The 25,022-nt window shown below is 29.9% G+C and overlaps 1 protein-coding gene across 1 annotated transcript in view; it reads left to right on the top strand.

The window, feature by feature from the left end:
• LOC117172889 (C-Maf-inducing protein-like) overlaps positions 1–24,229 on the top strand; it is a 137,877-nt gene extending 113,648 nt beyond the window's left edge. The window contains exons 5-9 of the mRNA XM_033361176.1: positions 291–380; positions 983–1,235; positions 12,057–12,314; positions 17,042–17,342; positions 22,256–24,229. Coding sequence (XP_033217067.1) covers positions 291–380; positions 983–1,235; positions 12,057–12,314; positions 17,042–17,342; positions 22,256–22,380 — 1,027 coding nt within the window. The 3' untranslated portion in view covers positions 22,381–24,229. The remainder of the gene's footprint in view (positions 1–290; positions 381–982; positions 1,236–12,056; positions 12,315–17,041; positions 17,343–22,255) is intronic.
• The last annotated feature ends 793 nt before the right edge of the window (positions 24,230–25,022 follow it).

Below are 25,022 nucleotides of genomic sequence, written 5' to 3'. Positions count from 1 at the left end.
AAATAATTCTATATCTAATGAACTAAACCCAAACGATTTTCAGAGAATTAAGTTGAACTCTAATTATTTAAAAGGAATTCAACAGAATTGGATGCAAATTGACCGAAATGATCTCTAAATTCCACTGAATCGTAAATAACAATTCTTATTTATTTTGTAGAATTTAGAAATTAAAAAAACTTTGAATATATGAATATTTGTAATAATTATCTGAAATATTATACATGTTTTCTAACATAAAATAAAAATATTGTACTTTCTTATTATTTATTTACATTTCTTCATTATAGATTCGAAGTCGTTAATCATCTTTCTGTCAATGAAGATAAAACTGAAGACTTGCCACCATTACGATGCTATCTTCTTGTTCTAAATGTAGCGTACGTATCAATTTTAAAACTAAAATTAGAAAAAAATCAAAATTTTTATTTGGAATTATTTATTCATAGGGTAACGACCCCAATAGTGGGCCCCCTATCTAAAGTTAGCCAGCCTATGTAAAATAATTTTAGTTATTATTTAATAAATATTTATTCAAATGATAATTATTGTTGGAGATATAGACTATGATTAAATAAATATTTATACCAAATATTTGCAATAAATATAGTATATAGGGGAGAGCGGTCCTAAGTTAAAATATAAAAATTTGTTCAAATTGGGGTCGCTACCCTATGTACCTTGAAATTCCTCGAAATTCTTCTAAAGAATATTCATAGAAACCAAAATGGTTATAGTTTCTAGCTTCGAAAAAAAATTTGCTCTTCAGCTGCACTAGGATTCGAACCCAGGTCTATAGATTGCCGGTTGCGTGCGCTGCGTAAGAGCACTAGATAGGCAATCAGTAGAGAGGGGTTCGAATCCCAGTGTATCTAGAGAGTAATTTTTTTTACAGATAAAGACTATAACCATTTTGGCTTAGACTAATAGACTAAAAATTGTCATTCCATAAAAAAAATTTAAAAAAAACACTTTTTTTTAGGTCTGAATATGCAGATTGGAGACCAGGACTAGGAGGTCTTTTACAACCTGTACCTTTTCCAGAGGAAGCTCTTGCAGACAAAGAAGTTCAAGAATCAGTTTTAATGTGCGTGATGCAACGTTTGGCCAAAGACCCCAGATGTAATGTCCATCGAGTTTTACTTCCTGTCAGAGAACCTCGACCCGGCTGGATTCATATCGCTGCACCTTCCAGTCCAGCCTGTCCTGATCAAGGAGAACTTTTTGGGGAAATGGTACTTAAAGAAGCTTTAAAAAATTCTCTTAAAAAATCGCCCCATACTTCCCTCCCCTGCATCTCCTTCCCTCTCATAATGTACTGTGAATTCCCTTGCTCTCAATTCCTCACCTTTCTCTACACTTTTTCCACTCCACTACCCCTCCTGCTTTTCCTCCCCTCATCAGCCTTCACTTAACCTATTTTTCTCCTCTTATTTCCTTTTCCTCAAACCTCTTACTTTTCCTCCAATACTTTTCCTTCTTTCCCTTTCTATATTCTTCCTTTTATCACTAGCCATACTTTTCCTGTCCTCATCTCTCCTACTTATCCTTCGTCTACTTCCTTCAATAACCCTCCGCTAACTACTCCTCCTTTTTCTAAAATAATTTTACTCCCCTTACTTTCCCCACTATTCGCTTTCCCAACTTTCTCACCCCCTAACTACCCTATATTCCCTCTCTTCACTTTCCCTCTTCACCTCCTCTACTTGGTATCCCGCACTTTTCCTACTTTCCTTCCCCACCATACTTTTCCATATCTTACTTACCCCACTTCCTCTCACACTCTCTACTTTTTCTCCTCTTATTCCCCTCCCCTCACTCCTCCTAACTTTCCTCCACTACTTTTCCTCCCTATATATTTCTTTTTTAACTCCTATACTTCTTCTCTCTTCGCTTTCCCTGCTTTATCATCAATTAATTCCTTCTACAACTCATCCCTTACTACCCCTAACTTTCTTTTTCTTCTTTTTTCCCCTCATTTCTCCCACCATTAACTTGACCTACTTTCTCGACCCTTATATACCCCATTTTCCATCACTTCACGTTACGTTTTGCTTCATACCTCCCATACTTTTCCTCTTCTCACTTCCTCTAATTTTCCATCGCTTAATTCCTTCTATAATGTTCCTCTTATTACCCCAACCTTTCCTCCCCTACTTTCTCTGCCCTCACTTTTCCGGCGATTCACTTGCTATAATTGTTGACCTCCTACATCTCATATTTTCCCTCTCACAAGTTTCTCTTCTTCATCTTCCCTGATTTTATCCCTGCACTTCACCTACTTTTCATCCCATTCGCTCTTCTACTTTTTCTCCCCTCACCTATCCTACTTCCTTTCACTCCCTATAGTTTTTCTCCTTTTGATTTTCCTTCCTTCACTCCTACTACTTTTCTTCCACTACTTTTCCTTATGTGACTTCCCATTATTTTTTTTCTATCATCACCATATTCTTTTCTCTCCGTAATTCCAATACTTATCATCCCATCACTTCTTAGACTTTCTTTTCTTCACTTTCTCTACCTTTCCTTCTCTCACTTTCCACACTCTTCGTCCCCTTACCTCCCGAAATTTTCTTTCCTTTACCGCTCCTACTTGCTCTGCCTCCCTCTACTTTCCTACTTCTAATCCCCCTGCTTTTTAATTTTTTCTGCCATCAGCAACCATGCTTTCCCTCCTCTCATTTCCCATACTTTTTTTCTCCTCACTTCCCCTACTTTTCTTCTTCGCACTTCTCATACTTTTCCTCTTCTTGTTTGGCATGCGTTTCTTCTTCTCAATTTTCATACTTTTTCTCTCCTCACTTCCCGCACTTTTTATTCTTTTACTTCCCCTACTTTCCTTTAATTTCATTTGTTTAGTTTCTATAATAACCCTCCTATTACTACCCCTTCATTTCCATTTCTAATTTTCCTTCCCTCACTTTTCCTACCATTCACTTGTTCTAATTTATCACCCCTCACATCCCCTATTTTTCCTCCCTCCAGTTTTTTTTCTTTACCCCCCTCCTAATTTCTCTCCTGATACTTTCCCTACTCTCAATCTCATTCATTCTCCAATTTTTCTTTCCCTCACCTACTACACTTTATTTGACTCCCCATACTTTTTCTTCTCCGACTTCCCTTTCCCCATTACTCCTAATTTTCCTCTACTACTTTCCTTTTTCTCACTTCTAATATCACTTCCTACATTATGTTTACATTTCCTCTTTTCACTTTCAATACTTTTCATCCCCTTAATTGCCCTTCTTTCTTTCCTCTACTTTCTCTACCTTTCCTTCCATCACTTTCCACAATTTCCCTTTCCCCTTATCTCTCTTACTTGTATCTCCCCTTATCTTCCCTTGCCTATCCTATTTCCTCTCACTCCCTCTTCTTTTTTATCTTTAATTTTCCTTCCCGTTATTCCCCTAATTTTTCTCTACTACTTCTCCTTCCCTCCCTTCCTGTATTTTTCCTCATATCACCACACATAGGGTTCCTCTACTCAATTTTCATACTTTTCCTCTCCTCATTTCTCATACTTTTCCTCTCCTCATTTCCCATACTTTTCCTTTTTCACTTTCCATACTTTTCCTCTCCTGACTTCCCCTACAATTTCTTCTCCCTCCTCCCCTTATGCCCCTTCTTTACTTCGTTTACTGCCTTCAATAACCCTTTCGAGGAAAAGTTCCCTCTAAATCTTAGCCGGAAAACTTCACAAGATTAACTTGGGGTAATTTTTCTTTTCGGAAATAAGAGATTGCTATTTATGGGGTTTGAATTTAGTTTGCAGGAGATTGTTAAAATTTTTTAGGGAGTCTCCAGAAAATAATTTCTGCAAAAAAGCCCGAGAAAAATTGAAAGTGCCAATTTTGCGCAAAATCGAACCATAGGACCTCTGCCATTCCTCTTTTTGCCACAAATTATTTTTGCTCGAAAAGTAAAATGTTTTTAAGCATTTTCGAACGAATTTATAACTGCTTAAACCGTTTGTATCTGTTTAAGTTTTTTTTTCAACTAGTACATTGAAAGGTTCTTTTCTTAAGTTAAATCGGACAATTATTCATTGATGGATATCCTGATATTTATTGAATTCTTTAGAATAAAATTTTATGCTATAATCATTATCCCCTTGTTTAAACAATTGATCCGAGATTAATTGTACATTCTGATATAAATACGATACAATATATCATTTATTTATGAATTTGGTTCTGAATGTCGCTTATCGTTAAATATTTAAATTTTATACAAATTATTTTTATAATTGATGTTAAAAATTTTTTTTCCAGATTGGCAGTAAAATTTTTGTATTTTCAGTGAGATTTAATTTTGAAATATACGCTTAATTTTTAATTTTGAAATAATCTTATTAATTTTTGCCTTTAAATAGCTCCAGCAGACTGATAAGTATTTATCCTATGGAAGCTGAATATGTTTTCTTTTTATCCATTTTTTCGGATTTTTCGTAATCAATATAAAAAATCATTTTAGCTCAAATGAAAATTAATCTTAAATAATTTATTTAAACAAATAGAGCAATTGCAAGCACTTATCTCAGAAAAAAATTGTAACAATAAAATTATTTAAACAAATACCACTTTGTTATATAATGGGATAGTAATACTTGGATGACGTATATATTTAATACTAAGCCACATAATTAACAAAATTAAAAAAAAAATGAGTTTTTTTACCTCCCTTTAAGAAAAAGTTACAAGTAAATCAGAATTAATTGTTTAAAAAATTGGTAAATTCTTGAAATAAAAGTCAGTTTTACTATGGAGACTAATTTTCTGATCAGCTGTAAAAAAAGTTTCTTTTAACTTGTTATCAGGTAAAAAATTATACATATAAATACAAATCATTTAAGCATTTGAAAACCTATTTTTAAATTCCTAAAAACACTTTAATTTTCTTATAAAATCATGCATTGCAAAAAAAAGAAAAACCGACCTCGTAGGTGCTAATTTTGCACAAAAGCGATTCGAGTTTTTGGAGTATTCTTAGGTTTGACAAGGGTGTGTCGAATTTAAAAAATAACTGTTATTCCATTTTGTATTTTATTTTCTCGTGCAATTTAATTTTGCCCAAATTAACTTGTAGCTATTAAAATTTTGAAAGAGGTCAAGTAATTTTTAGAACCTTGATTGCCATCCATGAAATTTCAATTCTCAATCAAATTGTTATTTTCGTAAGATTGAATTTGAAATGAAACACAAATGGCACAATTGATTAAAGTACTGAAAAAGTTGATAGTTTCTATTTTGAGAATTGAAAATAACTTTTGACTTATAAAGAGAATTATAAGAAAATAATTCAAGCTTGTTCTGCGTGTTTGTAAATTGAAAAATTGTGTTACAGAAGCATTTATAAAAAAATGTCTTTCAACTGTGCTGGGAATCGAACCCGAGTCTTCCAATTATCACTAACTAGTATAGTCGGTAAGAGCACATCCATACAGAGTTGGGAAAAAAGTATATTTGAAAAAAATCAATTTTTAGTTAAAACTGCTAGTCCGATTTGCAAGTATTTTTTATTTAAATTAATATACCTAGGAACCTAGGTGTACTAAAAAAATACAACTATTTCACACATTGCTATAAACAAATTAGTAAAAAAAAGTTGCAGTTTCTTCATTCGGGATATTTAAATACATTGAACCTATATTTTTAGAAGGAAATAAAGTAAAAGAATGTTAAACAAAAATTCAAAATTGTTTATAAACATTTAAGAAACAAATAGAAAATCAAGCCATTTTACAATATTCAGATTTCGTTTCTTTAGAAGAAACGACTATATTACCAATGCCCTTTCTTCCGTAGCAAATTATCAACAAATATTAACTTTTAATATTTAAATCAATATTTTAAGAAATAATAGTCAATTTTTGCAGCTTTTTCGTATATATTTTTTTCTCACTAAACCAGTCCTAAATGTATTTTAAATTGATTAGTATTCAATTATTCATATCAATTTATAAATATTAAATACAATTATTATTGTTAATAATTATTGTTAATAATGTTTAACTTTGCTTTACCTTTTTAGCTGTGAACAAATAATAAATAAACATTAGAGAGAATCATATTTTAAACAATCCCTTTCTTGTTTACTTTTAATTATTCCATTCTTTGTTTTTGTTTCTTTTGTATAATAGCTTTTTTGTTTTAAATGACTTTTTTAGCACTGGGAAAAGAACAAAAATAATTTACTTAAAACAATACAATACTATTTAAAATATTATTCTCTCTAATGTTTATTAATTATTTGTTCACAAATAAAAAGGTAAAGCAAAGTTAAACATTTCAGAAAAAACCGCAAATTTTTAGCACTAATCTAAGAAAAGAGAGCTATGAACAATAATAATTTGTTCAAACAATTATTTTCGACAAATTAAATGAAATATGAACTCACTTCGAGTGAAAAGTGGGCAAAAAGTTAATCATTTCAGAAAAAACCGCAAGTTTCTATTATTAAGCAAAACAAATATTATTAGCAATAATAATAAATTGTCTAAACAATTATTTTGTTAACATGAATCAATTATTACTTAACTCTAATTGAAAAGTGATAAAAAGTTAAAAATTTCAGGAAAAACCGCAACTATGTAGTATTAATCTAGGAGAAGATGGCTATAAATGTTATCAATTTGTTTAAATAATTATTTTTGCTAAATTAAATTAAATAATTAATTACTTGAAGTGAAAAGTGGACAAAAAGTTGAAAATTTCAGAAAAAAACCGCAACTTTGAAAAATTATTCTAAGAAAATATTGTTATAATTAATAACAAATTGTTTAAACAATTATTTTTGTTAACTTTAATTGATTATTACTTCGCTCTAACTGAAGCGTTGAAAATAAGTTAAAAAATTCAGAAAAAACCTTGACTTTCTAACCCTTTTCTAAGAGAAAGTTGCTAAAAACAATAATAAATTCTTTAAACAAGTTGAATAAACATCTTATTATCAGTATAAAGTAGTATTTCATGTATTTGAGACAATCTGCGTAAAAAAAAAATGCAAAAAATCATAATTAGCGCCAAAAACTCGAAAAACCCATTTTTTCACTTATGAGGGTTTTTTGAAACCTATAAAACAGACTTATTATTTCTAACAAATTATTTAACAAATATTCTGTTGTAACTTTTTTCACAGAAATAACCTTTTTTCCATAATATGAATTAAAGTTTCCTATTTGAGTAGATTTAAAAATGCATTAATTGAAAATAAAAAGATAATATTGTTTATAAGTAATTATTTGAGAAGGAATAATAAAGGTAACTAGTTTTTGAATTTGTTAATGATTTGTGTTATTAACAATAAGAAATATTCACTGCTTATAATGTTCTCTGATCATCAACCACTTTAAAATACATTTTTCTTTATTTTCACGAGAAAAACAATGTATACCTGTACACAAAATGCAAAAATTAATATTTATTTAATAATTATGATCAACAATAACAATTAAGAGTAGCGATAACTTTTTCATAATGGAATATTACTATTTGATTGTCTGGAAATATTTTAGAAGAAAAAGAATTTTTAGTTGTAAAACAATTTTCTTCTGCCGTTGAAAACCTTATCTAAGTATTTGTTAATATAATTTATTCATAACAATTATTTTTAATTCTTAAAGTTCCTTAAGTATACTTGCATCGATTCTGATAAGTAGAAAATATATTTTAGCATTTTCTTTGACAATGCATAATAATATTCCCAAAGCGTCTAGTTTTTCCAGTATATTTATTTATACTATAAATAACACAAGGATAAGTTTAAGTAAATTAATGGTTGTCATTGTAAATTTAATGATGGTAATGTCTAAAAAAGGCGATTGAAATCAGTTCCGAATAGTAAACTCTAGCCTATTTCGAATAGTAAATTTCTAAATTGTAGGATTGGTGCAGTGTCCACTATGCGGCCTTTCCAAGACACGGGTTCGATTCCCGACACAGGTTAAAAGCTTTTTTTCGTAAATTCTTCTAGAATCCAGGTCTGATTTTTTTACATCAAATAATGAAATAACTATTTGTTATTGATGTAAAAAATGATCAATTTCATGTTTAATTTGGAAGCAATGTGACAAAAAAGCAGAACCAAAGTAAACCGATTCCTAATTTTTTGCGGACGTAAGTCGTCTTTGCAAACCATTAAATCTTTTAAATCTTTGTAGAATCTTCGATATCTTTGTGAATTCTTTGAATAATATTTTTATTTTTTAATAATATTTTGGAACTTTTTAAATTTTCATAAAATATGTGAGATCCTTAGAAATTTTTGCGAAATCTTTGTGAAATCATTCTGAAATATTTTGTATTTATTTGAAACGATTAAAATATTTTTAATACGTGCAAAGTCTTTTTAAACCTTAGAAATCTGTTACACATTTTTTAAAAAGTTAAAAATTTTTGAAATCTTTTGAAAGATTAAAAATTTTTAGAAATGTTCAATATATTAGCGAAATCTTTTAAATCTGGCGAAAAGCGTTTTTTAAGTTTGAAATATTTTTGAAATTAATCAAATCTTTGAAAATATTTGTAAAATTTGTCTTAAATTATGTTTTCAAAACATTTTTTATGAATTGAAATCATTGAATTTGAAATCTTCGAAATTTTCTAAAATGTTTGGAATTTGGCGTACTGTCATCATTTTTTAAACCCTTTTAATCAATTGATTTCTGGTGTACGAAACCTTGTACTTTTTTGAAATTTTTGGAATTCTCATGTGTTCTTTTGAAGTCTATAAAATTTCTATGAAACATTAAAAAAATTGTGAAATCCTTTTGAAATATTTTATATTATTATAAATGTTTAAAATATTAGTAATCTGTGTAGAATCTTTTGAAATCTTGGACACATAGTAGTTTTTTTTAACTTTCAAATCTTCGAAGTCTGTAAAATCTGGTGTACATGACTTTTTAAATCTTTGAAATCCGTGAAATCCTTGTATAATATTCAAAATACTTTTAAATATTTTAAAATCCTAGATATCTTGTTAAATCTTTGTGAATTTTCTGAATACTTGAAATTTTTATGAAATCTTTTAGGTATTTTAAAATTTTTGTAAAATAATTGTACTTCTTGAAATCTTTGTGAAATTTTTGAAAGTTTTCTGGAATTTGGGCGAAATCCTTATGGAATCTTTTTGATATCCTTTTTTTTTCTTTGAAATCATATAATTATTTAAAATATAAGTGAAATTTGTTAAAATCTTCTAAAATGCTTTGGTTTGAAATCTTTGAAGTCTAGTATACACGCCTTTTTCAAATCTTTAAAATCCGTGAAATCTTTGCATAATGTTTACAATCCTTTTGAATATTTTAAAATTTTCAAAATCTTTTAAATCTTTTAAAAGTTCTAAAATCTTTGAAAATCTTCGAAGTCTTTGAAATATTTTCAAGTAGTTGAAGTTTTTTTTCAAAATTTTCATTTTCTATCTAATCTTTTGGGCTCTTTTAAATTTTAGTAAAATGTTTGAAATATTTTGTATTTATTCGCAATTATTAAAATATTTTTAATCTGTGTAAAATCTTTCGAAATCTTAAGACATGTGGTATAGCTTTTTGAAAATCTTGGTAATCTTTTGAAAGATTTAAAATATTTGGAGATGTTTCAAATCTTAGTGAAAGGTTCGGGAAATGTTGATGAAATCTTTGTCAAATCTTTTGAAAATTTTGTGAAATTATGCCTAAATCTTTGTTTTTTAAATCTTTTTTATTTTTTGAAATCACTTAATTTTTTTAAATCTTGGTAATATCTGTTAAAATATTTTTAATCTGTGTAAAATCTGTTGAAATTTTAGATATCTGATGTAGCTTTATAGAAAATCCTGAAAATCTTTTGACAGTTTCAAAATCTTTGCAAATGTTTGAAATCTTTGAAATCTGGTGTACATGCCGTATTTAAATCTTTTAAATCTGTAAAATATATAAAATCCTTAAAATCATTGAAGCCTTTGTGAATTTTTTTGAAATCTTTTGAAATTTCTATGAAATCCTTTTTAAATCTTTGTGAAATCTTTTCGAACTTTTTTCTTTATTTGAAATTATTAAGATATTTTTAATCTGTGCAAAATCTTTTGAAATGTTATATGTCTGGTGAACCTTTTATAAAATCTTTAAAATTATTCGTTGAAATCATTTAATTATTTAAAATCTGAATGAAATCTGTTAGAATCTTCTAAAATGCTTGGTAACCTTTTGAAATCGTTTCAAATCTACAAAATGTTTTGGAATCTTCAAAATATGGTATACGGTACCCTTTTTGAAATGTTTGGAATTTTTATATCTTTTGAAATCTTTGAAATCTGGTGAAGGGTAAACCTTTTGAAATATTTTGAATTTTTATGTATTCTTTTGAAATCTTTATGAAATTTGTATGATATTTTTAAAAAATTAATGAAATCCTTTTGAAATATTTAAAAAATTGTAATCTGTGTAGAATCTTTTAAAATCTTGGACATCTGGTATAACTTTTTTTAAATATTTAAAATCTTTGAAATCTTTTGAAAGTTCTAAAATCTTTGAAAATGTTCCGTGAAATAATTTTACAATGTTCAAAATCCTTTAAAATATTTTTAAATCCTTGAAATCTTGTACAGTCTTTGTGAATTCCCTGAAATCTTTTGAAGTACCTAAAGTTTGTTTGAAATCTTGAAATTTCTATGGAACCTTTTAAAACTTTTTAAATTACGTAAAATATTTGAAATCCTTGAAATCATTGAAATCTTTGTGAAATTTGTTGAAATCTTTGAAATTTGGTGAAATCTTTTAAATCTTTGTGAAACATTCCTGCAATTTTTTGTATTTATTTAAAGTTATTAAAATATTTTTAATCTGTGTAAAATCTTAAGAAGTTTTAAAAATTTGGTAAACCTTTTTTAAAATCTTTAAAATCTTTTGAAAGATTAAAAATCTTTGGAAATGTTCCGAAATATTTGTAAAATCTTTGAAATCTAATGTAGACCCTTTTTAAAATCTTTGGAATTCTTATATATTCTCTTGAAATATTTATGAAAGTTCTATGAAATCTGAAATATTCGTGAAGTCCTTCCAAAATATTTTTTATTCATTTGAAGTTATTAAAATATTTGTAATATTTATTTCAAATCATCAAGGTACCAACAAAAAATTCAAGGAGAATTCCAGGTTTTCAAGCTTGCTGGACATCCTGTAATGAACAATAGTTGTTTGATTTATGATAAGGTGTGATAAAGAAGACAATATTGTAAAGGTGGACTTGCACTTAAATTAACACAGTGATAGAAAAAGATTGACGTGGTTAGACAAAGTATAGGATGAGATAGAGAAGAAGGTATTAAAGAAGTAGACGTGATTTTAGATTAAAAAGCAAATAAAAAAAGATTAAAGCTGACAGATGCATCTTACGATGAGATAGAAAAGAGGAGATTGAAAGTGATAAGCGGGAATTCAGATTGACAAAGAGATCGAAAAAGATTGACATTGATTGAGATAGGATACGATGGCATAGAGAATAGGGTATGAAAAGAAAGAGATGGGAATTCCGACTGACAATGAGATAAAAATGGAAAGACGTTGATAGTTGTATGATACGATGAGATAGAGAAACAAGATTGCCGTGGATAGACAGATAATAGGATGAGATAGAGATGAAGATATTGAAAAAGTTAGGCATGATTTTAGATTTAAAAAGAAATAGAAAAAGACTGACGTGGATAGACAAAGGAAAGGATAGGATAGAGAAGAAGGTATTGAAAAAGATAATCGCGGATTTAGATCGACAGAGGGATAAAAAAATATCAACGTGTATGGATAAAGGATAGGGTGAGATAGAGAAGAAGGTTTTGGAAAAAATAAGATGTGAATTTATATTGAAAAATATATAAAAAAGGATTGACGCTGATAGGTGTATGATACTATGAGGTGGAGAAGATGAGATTAAAAAAAGATAGATGGGAATTTAGATTTGATCATTAGGATTCAGAATTATTCAAAAAGATAGAATCTCTCTTTTACTTTTAGTAGGGTTTATAAACATTAAGAATAAAAAAAGTAGCACCAGACTTAAATAATGTATGATAATTAATTCCAGTTGACAACTCTTTTGGGTTGTTGCTGCCGAAGGAAGCGTTTCATCGGATCGTTGATGAAGCAGACTGGAGGAGCTTGTATATTGTTAGGAGTTAGAGGATGTGACGCTGCTCAAGAGGCATTATGCCTCATGTTGGAATGGCGCCTTCTTCCAAATGAAGAGGCCAGACTCCAGGTCGTTTCTGCTCTTCAGTCGACGACTTCTGGAAGAAATCGTTACGCTGCTCTTTGTCAACGTCAGAGGAATCTTCAAGAATTAGTGAGTAGAGTCGAAAAAGGCCCGTTTATGCATTACGATTTTTTTTAAATAAAGAGAGGAGAAGCAGTGAAAGTTACGACAATTGAAGAGAAAGGCAGCAGATGAAGTGGGGGGAAATAATAGGAGGAAAAGTAGGAATAGTGAGTGTAAATAATGGAAGTTAGGGGAAATTATTAGAAGAGGAGTGATTGGGTGGTGCTAAAAGGTCTGGGGAAGGGAAGGGGTAAAAGGAGAGTTTTATTCTTTAAAGCAAAGGGGAATGGTGGGATGTGAAAGGAGAGTAACTGGAGGATGTTAGAATAAATGAGGGATGTGAAAGTGTATAAAGTGAGGGGAATTGAAAAGATTAAAGGAAGTAAAAAGAAATTAGAGAAAGGGCAGTAGAAAATATGAGAGGAAATCAGGAGAGAGGTGAGAAAAGTCAGGAGAAATAAAAGGAGTTCAAGTAGGCGAAGTTATAGAAAATAAAAGGAGGGAGAAAAAGTGCAGTGACGGGAATTTGCGGTGGGAAAAGTGAGCAGTAGTTAGATAAATTAGAAGAAATGATTAGAAAAAAGAGTGATTAGGGAAGATAAAGGAAGGTCTGAGGAAGGGAATTTGTGAAAGGAGAGTGTTAGCCTTCCAGCGGACTCGGTGATTACGGGGCAAAGGGGAATAGTGGGAAGTGAAGGGATGATAACTGGAACAAGTGAGGGGAATTTTTAGGAGTAACGGAAATCATGAAAAATTAGGAAAGGGAACCTGGATAATACGAGTAAAAATCTATAGAGGGGAGAGAGAAGACACGATAAATTAAGGGAGTTAAAGTAGGGGAAGTTATAGGAAATGAAGGGAGTGAGAGTAGTTGCAGTGAGTGGATATCATGAGATAAGAAGTAGCGGAAGTGAATGTAAGTTATAGAAATTTGGAGAAATTATTAGAACAGTGTTAAATTAGGGGAGGTGAAGTGAAATATGAGGAAGTAAGTTAGTAAAGGGAGAGGGTTAGCGTCTGCCGCTTGGTGGAATTACGGGTGGAGGGGAATGGTGGGAAGTGAAGGGAACTGAGGAATGTGAAAGTAGGAAAAGTCAGGAGAATTAGAGAGAGTGAAGGAAATTTTAAGAAATTAGGGAAGGGGAACTAGATAATATAAGTAAAAATCTGGAGAGGGGAAAGAAATGACAGGAGAAATAAAGGGAGTTAAAGCAGTGGAATTTATGGAAAATAAACGAAGTGTGTGTAGCTGCAGTGAATAAACACGATGCGATTAGAAGTAGAGGAAGTGATGGGAAATGAAGGGAGTGTGAGTAGCTGCAGTGTGTTGTCATCATGGTATGAGAAGTAGCAGAAGTAAGTGTAAGTTAGTAAAATAAGGAGAAATAATTAGAAAAGAGAGTGATTAGGGGAGGTAAAGTGAAGCGCGAGGAAGATAATTAGTAAGAAAGAGTGTTAGCCTTTGCAGGAGGTTGGGATTAAGGGATGAAAAGTTATTGTGGGAAGTGAAGGGATGGTATTTTGAGGTAGTGAGGGGGAACAAGGAAAGGGAAAGTAGGGAAAGTGAGGTGAATTGGAGAGAGAAAAGGAAACTAGGATAAAATAGGGTGAGGGGAAGGAGAGTATGTGAGTAAAAATCTGCAGAAAGGAGAGAGAACTCAGGAGAAATTAAGGGAGTTGAGGTAGAGGAAGTTATGGAAAATTAAGGCAAGTATGAGTAGCTGCAGTAATTAGACATGATGAGATAAGAAGTAGTGGAAGTGAGTGTAAGTTAGAGAAATTAGGAGAAATTATTAGAAAAGTGTTTAATTAGGGGAGGTGAAGTGAAGTCTGAGGAAGAGAATTAGTAAAGAGAGAGGGTTAACCTTTGTAGCGGGGTGGAATTACGGGATTAAGAGGAATGGTGGGAAGTGAAGGGATGGTAACTGGAGGAAGTGAGGGTAAATGAAGGAAGTAAAAATTGGGAAAGTAAGATAAACTGCAAAGAGTAAAGGAATCTAGGAGAAATTTAGAAAAGGAATATAGGGAAAGAGCAGAAATCAGGGGAGGGGAAAAAGAAGTAAGGAGAAATACAGGGAGTTAAAGCAGGGGAATTTATGGGAAATGAAGGGAGGAAGCGTATGTGCATTGAGGGTGAATGATAAGGGGAGAAGTAGGGGAAGTGAGTGTAAGTGCGGAAAATTAGGCAAAAATTATTAGAAAAGAGAGTGATTAGGGAAGGTGAAGGGAAGTTGAAGCAAAGGAAGTAGTAAACGGAGAGTATTAGCCTTCAAAACGAGGGGAAGTTAGCGGAAGCGAATAAGGAAAAGTGAAGGGTGGGTAACTGGAGGGAGTGATAGGGAAACAGGGAAGTAAAAGTAGGGGAAGTGAGGAAAAATAAAGAAATAACAGGAAATGAGGAGAAATTAGGGAAGGGAACGTAGGGAAAGTGAGCAGAAATAAGGAGAGGGGAGAGAGACGTCAGGAGAAATAAAAAGAGTTAAATTAGAGGAAAGTATGATAAATGAAGAGAGTGTGAGTAGGTGCAGTGAGGGTAAATGATTGAAGCAGAAGTAGGGGAAGTAATTGTAAGTGGGGGAAATCAGGGAATATTATTGGAAAAGAGAGTAAAAAGGGTGGTCGAGTGTGGTCTGAGGAAGGGAAATAGAAAAAGGAGACTGTTAGCCTTTGAAGCAAAGGGTGGGGAGGGGGGGGGGGGAGATTATGGAGCGTTGAGGGAAAGTGAAGAGACGATAACTCGAGGAAGTGAGAGGAAATAAGAAAAGTAAAAGTAGGAAATGTCAGGGAAAATTAAGAGAGAAAAGGAAATTAGGAGAAGATAGGAGAGGGAAAGTAGTCTTGGGAAAGGAAGTACTCCAATATGAACGTTAGCTAGGGTCTGTCAGTTTATGGGTTATAAAAAAAAACTTAAGACGATGTGGGGGAGGATTTATTACTGTTTTGTTATGAATTTAAAATGAAATTAAAAGTCAAGATTTGTACAAAACAGTTATATTTTTAACCGAATTATTGAATTTCAAAACGAAAGGATGAATTTTTAACCAAGAATATTAATTTTTTATGATAAAAAAGATAAATTCTCAAAGAAACACATAAATTTTTAACCTATTAGTTAAATTTTCTTTCGTATTTAAACGCAAAACGACTTTTCAACAAAAAATTAAATTAAAAAAAAATAATTTTTTTTTTTTCAATTTTTAACTGTCTATTTGAGTTTTCAACAAATGATATGAATTTTCCATAAAAAACAAATTTGCTACAAAATACAATCATTTTCAACCAAATAGTTGGGTTTTGAATCAATAGGATTAATTTCATACCAAAGAGAAACAAATTTTTATAAAACAGTTGATTTTTTTACATGAAAATATAAATATTTAACAAAAAGTACATTTTCAAACAAATAATTTAATTTTTAGTTAAACAATGGATTTTTAATAAGAAAAAGAATTTTTGAGAAATTAGTTTAATCTTTAATCAAGGCATGCATTTTCAACTAAAATTATAAATCTTTAACCAAAACAAATAAACTATTTATCAAACAAATGATTTAATTTTATAGCAAATTGTCTAATTTTCTACTCAAAGATATGAATTTTCAACAGAGAAGTATATCTTCAACCAAATATTTTAACTTTCAGTCAAACAGTAAATTTTTGAAGGAAAAAAATAAAAGAGTGGTTCAATTTTCAATCAAGAAGATTAATTTTTGACTAAAATGATAAATCTTTAAAGATAACACATACATTTTGAATAATACAATTTAACTTTTAATAAAAAAAAATTTAATTTTCAGCATAAAAAATGAGTTTGTAACAAAAAAGGTTATAGTTCAAAATTCAACTAAGATACTTGACTTTGTACTAAAACTGAGGAATTTACAACAAAGCAACAAGAACAACAAACAAACCAAGGGGTTGAATTTTTAACTGTAAAAGATCGATTTTCATTGAAAAATGGAATAGTTATATTTTTAGTTAAAAAAACGAATTTTCAATAGAATAGTTAAATTTTTAACCAAAATGTCCAAATAAAACATTAATTTTTAAAGTCGTAGTGCAGCTTTCCGATAAATAGTCATTTTTAACCAGATAGTTGTATTTTCAACAAAAAAAAATGAAATTTTTACATCAAAAAAATCAAAAAATGTTTCACAAAGCAGTTAAAAAAGAAAAAAATTTCCATAAAATTGTTCAAGTTTTAAGTGAAAAAGAAGAACTTACAAGAAAATTGTTCCATTTTTAACAAAAAAGGATGACTTTTTACCAAATTTTTTTAATTATCATGAAAACAATAAAATATTGAATCAAATAATACAATTTTTGATGCAAAAAAAAAGATGAATTCTTAAACAAAAATTTAATATCAGACTTCCCAACGGAAAAAAATGAACTTTGAACCAAAAATAGTTTTATTCCCTTATTAGATTCTTTTAATTTTTTAAACATTTTGGTTTATTTATTATTATTTCGTACATTTAGTGTCATTATAGTAAATTTTAATACTAATCTTACCGTAGAAAATATTAATATTATTAGGCAAATTACAATAAATATTGATATTTATCAAGAAAGTAAAATACATTTTTTTTATTTATTGCAGTAGGTACTACAGTAAGTATTAGATTGCGTTGACAATCAGGTGTCCCCTCGATATAAGACATAATAAAAAAAGAGTCCCACCTCCACAATATTTTACGCAGTTTATGAACGTGTTTATGATTGGTAAAAATCAAACGTGGACATTTTCTTCAGCAACAGAAGGGCGGACCAAAGAAGCTGACGCTGCCAGTTCGCGCTACTGACGCAGATGTTGCTTTGCTGCTTGGCGGAGGAGCCTTAGGAAATTTGGAGTGCTTAAGTCTAGCTTTTACGTCCGTCACGTCTGCGTGTGCTGAGCAACTTATCAAGCTTCCGGCTCTTAGGTACTTAAATCTCTGGGCTACACAGTTTGGCGACGCCGGCCTACAAATGATCAGCGAGCATCTTCAAAAGCTGCAAGTCCTCAATCTCTGCGAGACACCCGTTTCGGACAAGGGAATCTCCACTCTGGCATGTAAGTTCTTTAACTACCAATTAAACGTTTAAAACGTTTAAATAATTTTTTTGGTTTTATCGTTTCCAGCTGAAAATTTATGTGCAGGAACCTTGGAGGTTCCTGCACATGTTCCTGCACACGAACCTTCACAGGTTATCTTTACGGTTCCTGTGCAGGAATTTAGTTAAGGAAGCTGTAAGTGATCCTGCAAAGAAACCTGCACCGACCAAGGAATTTTTGAATGATCCCGAATAGGTTAACATGTAAACAAATTAGATCAGTTTCCAAACAAAAAATTGAACTTTCAATTGAAATGATGAATTTTCTAAACAAATAGGTAACTTTTTTAGTAAAAAGATGAATTTAAATGAAAATTATGAATTTCATCTGGGAAAAATGAATCTTTAACTAAATGTTATAACTTCTAACCAAGAAGATTTATTTATTTAACAAAAAAGAAAATTTTTTAACAAAATGTATGAATTTCTAACCAGAAAGATCAATTTTCTACCTAAAAGACACATTATCATTGAAACTTATAAATCTTTAACCCCAAAAAACGGATTTTTTTTACAAAATGGTTCGACTTCTAACTAAGAAGGTGAAATTTAAGTTGTGAAACAACTCTACCTAGAGGATCTGTGTCACTATTGAGAGCCAAATCATTAGCGAACTCTCGCGGATTATTTCCTCTGCAGGTTTATGTACAGGATCCTTAACAAGATCCTGTACGTGAACTCACACCCCAATTCACAATGGAAAGGGCCATGTCTAGGATCACTTAAACGTTAGCTTGCATACAGGTTCCTTTGCACGGTCATTTATAGTTTCCTTCGTCAAATTTCTCCACAGGAACTACCAAGATTACCTGTATAGGTTAATGTGCAGGAACATTTGCAGGAACCGCCGAGGTACCTGCACAGGAATTTTCAGCTGGGTTTAGACCTTTTCTGCCATTTCCTTTATTTGTTGAAATCACTAAATTTTTTAAATCTTGGTAATATCTGTTAAAATCTTATAAAATGTTTTGAAACCTTTTGAAATCGTTTAAAATCTTTGAAATGTTTTCTGCACATGAATTGTCAAGATTACCTGTACAGGTTAATGTGCAGGAACCGCCGAGCTTCCTGCACAGGAATTTTCAGTTGTTAAACTTTCCACCGATTTAAATTTCGTTTTTAGGGTTGAGTAGCCCTGGAAAGAAACTCTTAGAACCGATTCCAGAATATTTGATTGAATCCAGGGTTAACTGATCATTATTATTATTATTTTTTAATCAACAATCCTAATCATTATTAATTTGCAAAACGTTCCACCTTGAATTGTCCAACTATGGTTAGCTAACCGTATACCCAATTCGTAACAAAAAATAAGCATTGCATAGGGACCGTGCTTAAATTACATAACAGCTCAAGAGGGGGTTCTAACCTTGAATTTTATTATTTGGTTATAAATTTAACAATTTTCTTGAAAAGACATCCTTTTTGGTTTCAAAGCCAACTGTTTTCTTTTTAATTCGTGGTTTTGGGTTAAAAATTCAGCTCTTTTCGTAAAACAGTAAGCATTTTGTCTAAAATTCATATTGCTGACAGTTCAACTGAAATATTTTTGGATAAAAACTATTTTTTCTGAAAATTTGTATTTTTAAAGTGAACGTTAATATTTTTTAGTAGAAAATTTGTATCTTGTTTGGACAAAAATGCAACCGTTTTGGTAAAAATTCTTATCTCTTTTTCAATTATATCCTAGAAAATTTATTTCTTGTTTAAAATTCGTATTTTTGTGTTGAAACGTCAATTAAAATCTTTATGGATCAAAATTCAACTGTTTTTGAACATTTGTCTTTTCAATTAAAAAATTTACCTGGTTTAGTACAATTTTCATTTTTCTTGAAGAAAAATACAAATGTTTTATTGAAAATTTAAAAATTTTGTTAAGAAAGCATACTTTCTGGTTAAAAAATTTACTATTGAACTAAAAACTAACTTATTGTTTACAATTCTTATTTTGGTGTTGGAAAGTCAATTAGAATCTTCTTTGGATGGAAATTTGGATTTTTTTAAAGTTACTTTTTCTAATTCATCTGTTTTAGAAGAGATTTCATCCTTTTTAAACAAAAATACAACTGTTCAGTTGAAAATACAACTCTTTTTTGTAAGTTGTGATTTGGAAGTTAAAATTCACCTGCCTTAGGAGAAATTATATCTTTCTTGTATCAAAATGCAAATATTTTGTTGAAAATTAACAAATTTTTTCGAAAAGTCATACTTTTTGGTTGAACATTCTATTGTTTTGTTGAAAGTTGAACTATTTCGTGGAAAATTTACTTTTTGTTCAAAGTTTAAAATTTACATTAAAAAGTAATTGAAATCTTTTCGGGATGAAAGTTCAACTTTAAAAAAATGTGATTTTTTTCTTAAAAATTGATCTGTTTTAGTACAAATTTCAGCTTTCTTTGATAAAAATGCAACTTTTTTGGTAGAGAATTCAACCATTTTGTTAAAAATTTATCCTTTTTATTTAAAGAAATTCTTCTTTTAGATTGAAAATTCTATTTTTTTCATAGAAACTTATTTTTTGTTAAAGATTTATATTCTGATCTTGGAAAGGCAATGGCAAACTTTTTTGGATAAAAACTCAACTTAAAAAATAAAAATTAATTAGTTTTACAAGAAATTATATATTTTTTGGTTAAAAATGCAACTTTTTGGAAGAGAATTAAAAAATGTTGTTAAAAATTAATCCTTTTTGGTTTAAAATGCGCCTTTTCAGGTAGTAAATTAATTTTTTGTTTGCAAAAACTTATTTCTTGTGTAAAAATTGATATTTTGATCGTAAAAAAAACTGTAATCTCTTAAACCGAAAATTCTATTATTTAATTTTCAATTAATTTATTTTTTTGAAAATTTAGCTGTTTTAGTAGAATTTTTGTTATGAAAATGCAACTTTTTGGTTAAAACTGATTTTTATTTGCTTGAGTATTCAACTTTTTTTTGGTTTGAAATATTTGGTTCAATCGTTTTTTTAAGAAATCATTTATTGTTGTTGAAGATTTATATTTCAAGTTGAAAATTCATCACTTTGGTTAAAATTTTAACTATTTTGTTAAAAAATAATCTTTTTTAATTGAAAATTTAACTACTAGGGTAAAAGTTAAATCAAATCTTAAAATTTTTTTTTGATTTAAGGCTTATATCTTTGTTTGAAAATGTATGCGCTCAATAAATAAATAATTGTTAAACTTTCTAAATGAGATGTAAAATTATTTTAATTTCAGGTTCTTGCCAATTAATAATTGTTCAATTGTTATTTATACATCAAAAATTGTTTTGAAATCTATCTTACATATTCTCTTAGAATTATTATTTAAATGAAAAATCATAAACATTGTTTACAGGAACTTTAAGACAATGCTTTTATATTCTTCAAACCTCTCAAAAAGCTTAAGCAGCTTAAAAAAATGTATTTCACAATTTCAAAAAAATCGATATATTTTTTAAAATTTTTTAGTATGTTCTCAAATTTTAAATTATATTTTAAATACTTTTAAAAATGCGAAGTATTTTTTCAAACCATTCTAATTTTTTCTAGCACTTTTATTAAATCCTGGAAAATAAAAAAAAATCACTTCAAAAGTCCCAAATTATAGTTTAACAATTGTAGAGTTCTTCTAACATCTTTTTTAATATTCTGTTAAACATAATTTTTCAAATTAAAAAGTCATTTAAAATTTTCCCCGAAATATTGAGAGAAACTTTTTTTTTCGGACTTTTTAAAATCCTTAAAAAAGTTCAACATTTCATTTAGATGTTTTTAAATATCTACATTTCGTTTTTATAATTTGTTTGAAATATTTTCAAGTTTAAAGTTATGTTTGAACCTTCAAAACTCCTAAATACCTCTTAAACATACTCCAATTTTTCCTTAATAAATCATTCTTTAATTGTTATTTATTACAAAAAATCAACAATTTCACTTCAAATAAAAATTGGTTAAAAATTAAGAATTTTAGAAATTTAAATAAGATGAAAATCAATATTAAAATCCTTTTTAACGTTCAATAATGAAAGTTATTGTGCAGAATTCCTTGAAAGAAAACCAAGAATCGTACGTCGACATGGAGACAATCAACATTATTTGTACTTGTGAATGGTTTTATTAATAGTTATAAATGGTGTTTGTCCAAATTTGGTCGTTACTCTTTTGGTTTTATTTTGAGGAATTCTGCACGAATAAAAATAACAATTAACATAATCACGTTTAAAATTTAAATTTAGTCGTCTAAAATTTTATTTGATTTATAATTGGTTATTTGATAGAATCAGAGAAACCTATCTGAAAATTAAAAAATCATTCTTTTTGTTACCAACAATTTTCTAAATTTAATGCGTTAATAATAGAATACCCAGAATTTTCTTCTAGAAGAATTTAAGAACTTATTTCCTTATTTTTGAAAAAGTGCTTTTTTTGTCTTGGCCGACAGGTTAAATGTCTAATCCGTTACGAACTGAAAATATACGAGTTTTTCAACGTTTAACCATTTAATCATGAAACACAAGTGCAAATTAAGATTTGCACTTATATTGTCGTCGTAAAGATGTAACGATGTCGTAAAGACGTCGCCAAATTTTGTGCACAATGGGACGCTTTCTACTATTTTCAATTATTCATGGCTGTCAACTATTCGCTAAATTTCTGTCAAGTGTGGTAGAGGTTTCTTTTCTGCGCATGCGTCAAGTTTCTCCAATAGCTGGTCACCATGAATAGTACAGAACTATAGAAAACGTGTTTTCTGCGGCGCCAAAATTGGTGAAAACTGCTCAGTAGTATGGAACCTAATTGCCGTCAAAATTTGATGGCGCACCAGCTCCCTCTACAATGTCGAACCTTGGAAGTTGAAAACGTTGGTATAAAAATAATTTTTTTTGCAGCTCTCACAAACCTGAGAAAATTGAATCTAAATAGCACAAAGTTGTCGGCTCAGACGTTCGAGTCCTTGAAGAAGAGGCTCCCAGCCTTACAGGAATTCGACGTTCGTTATACAGAGGCCTGGTGACCCGAGCTTTCCACCGATTCTCCTTCGACGAGAATCGAATCCATTCATCGTAGAATGGAGTTTCCGGGTTCTTCAATCGGAAATCCAAACAGAAAAGCCAGTGCGAGGGCAAAGAGACAACGTTAAGGCGGTTGGATACATAATCTCAAAATTCCATCTATCTATGTCACTTCCATCCCGAAAAATTTTCTACCGACCACAAAAACCCGGAGACTTGACAAAAAAAGTATTTTAAAATACTTGATGTGATGAGTTCCAAAGAGAGCAAATTTTCCGTTTAAAATTTCGCGCCAAACCCCCGTAAATCTTTGGCGCGAAAATCAAATCTACGATTCACTTTTACGCAGGTTTTTCGGGTTTTTGACATTATTTTTGGTAGAAATTTTTACTAGTTGGGATTTTCACTCTTTATCACTTCTTTACAGTCTCTTCACTAATCTTGAATCATCTAGATAGAAAGAAACGTTTCCGAAATAAAAATTCCGATTATGATGAATATATTTCGCCAAGAGAATGTTTCGACGGATGCCAACTGCCTTAAAGAAGAAATCTGCGCTACCACTGCCACTAACAAAAGCAAGAAATAAAATTGAAAAAAAACGAGTTTAAATACTCCAGAGACGTTAGTACAAGCATCCCAAAAATTCTCGAGCGACTTTAGTGTACATAGATAAGTAGAAATTAAGAAGTTATGACGTTAATAATTTATTGTAGGTAGATCGTATTTATATCAAACACTTTACACACAAACACGAGACACATTCGATTTCATGTAACGCAATTAGGATGTAATAACTATACCTGCTAGGGCGAATTCAAAAACGAGAATTTTCAAAATCAAAATTTTTATTTTAAAAATTATCGATTTTTGACACGCCCTATTATCTATCACATTCTCCAGCAAACACGATTTTAATGGTTACATAACGTTATATACATAAATGTTATATAATGTTGTATGACTTTGCTTGCTGGGGCCACTTCCGGTCCCGTCAAAAACCTTAACGCTCTATAAAAAAATTCTTTGTATCAAGTTTTCTTTTTAGGGATCCAAACATTTTTTTCTCTTAAAAAATGATTTGTAAATTTAAGGTAAGTTTAATTTTAAAGCTTTTCTCTTGCTTGGAAATTTAAAATTCTTTCTTTATTTATTTTTATATTCAAATTGAGGATAAAATTGAATCCTTCTTGATAAATAAGAGCGTTAGGGATTACAATAATCAAACGTGCACCCCAGTTTAAAGATATCTCCGGTAAAATGCATTTCTAGATTTTTGAATTTTTATTCATCTTCAAAGTGAATTTTCCTCTATTCTAAAAATTGTTATTCATCCCGAAATTTAAGAAAAAGTGAAATTTTTTTTGAAAACGGTATTTATTTAAACGTTTCTTAGAAATAAAATAATTTTATCTAAATCAGAAGATATTATTCTTAAAGGTATTTATTTTTTAAACTAATTTTAAGTAAATATTTGCTTTATTTATTTTATTTATTTAGCCATTGTTTTGAAATAAAATTTCACTTTTATGAGTTTTGGGAGAACGTGGAATTGTTTATAAGGATTTGAATAGGGGGGAAATCTTTTGCAAAAAAAGATGATCGAGAATTATGACGTAGTTATAAACTACGATAATTCAAGATACACCTATTGATAGGATGACTGATTCCGTATTTTGTTTCACTTTAATAAAAGCTGCAAGGGAGCAAGCATTGTAAGAAGACTGTTTACGTCAATTTCAATAAAGATTATTAATTTAGCGAGTTATGATAATTCATTAAATAAAAATTCATGGCAAAATAAATTCGAATTTAATACCATAAATTTATGTGTTTCATTACTTTCCGATTCAACAATAATTTGAAGAAGCAGAACTTTTCAGTTTTTGTTAGAGCTTTTTTAGATTAATAGACAAGCAAGGCTATTTGCATAAAAAAACCTTTGAAAATGATTGAAGCTTGAATCTTTTTCGACTAATAGTTTATTAAAAAAAACTGAATAACAATTTGCACTGACAAATAGTGGCAAAATGGTAAAAATCAGTGGCCTACATATTAACCTCTTTATTTTTTTCTACAAGAGAAAAAATGCCCGACCACCAGGTTAAGCAAAAAAAAAAAAAAAATCAAATAAAACAAAAAATACTCTAAAAACAAAGATTAAATTGTTATACAAAATTCTAAAAAACAACAGAAAATAAATCATAGAATTTAGTACTTTGCATTTATAATAACATTTTAAAAATTAGGAATGTAATGTATGAACAATTTACATTCCGGCAAGTTCACTAGTTCATTTTTTATATTTTTTTTGCAAGTATACTAGATTTTCAATCCGGTTTGATTCCGGCCAATGATCCCAAACTTTGGCATGTAGACCTACTGCGCTTGCGCTAGTTTACTTAAGACGGACACGCGGTGCCAACTCGTTACCATGGCAATAATAAGCCGCGCCGTGTTTCTTTTACACACATCTGGCGCAAGCGCAGTACCTGAACATGCCAAAGTGGGGGTCACTGCCATCTGTTAAGTTCCGTTTCATGATCCACATTTCCCTTCGACGCCATTTCGCGTTCGCCAACACACGCTTTAACAAAGTACGCATAAGGCGTTGGTTGTTTCCTGATTTGTGATTTATTTTGTA

Source organism: Belonocnema kinseyi, chromosome 5 (genome assembly GCF_010883055.1).
Source record: "Belonocnema kinseyi isolate 2016_QV_RU_SX_M_011 chromosome 5, B_treatae_v1, whole genome shotgun sequence".
NCBI lineage: Eukaryota > Metazoa > Arthropoda > Insecta > Hymenoptera > Cynipidae > Belonocnema > Belonocnema kinseyi.
Note: the sequence above shows the minus strand (reverse complement) of the source record. Positions and strands in the feature narration are given on the sequence as shown.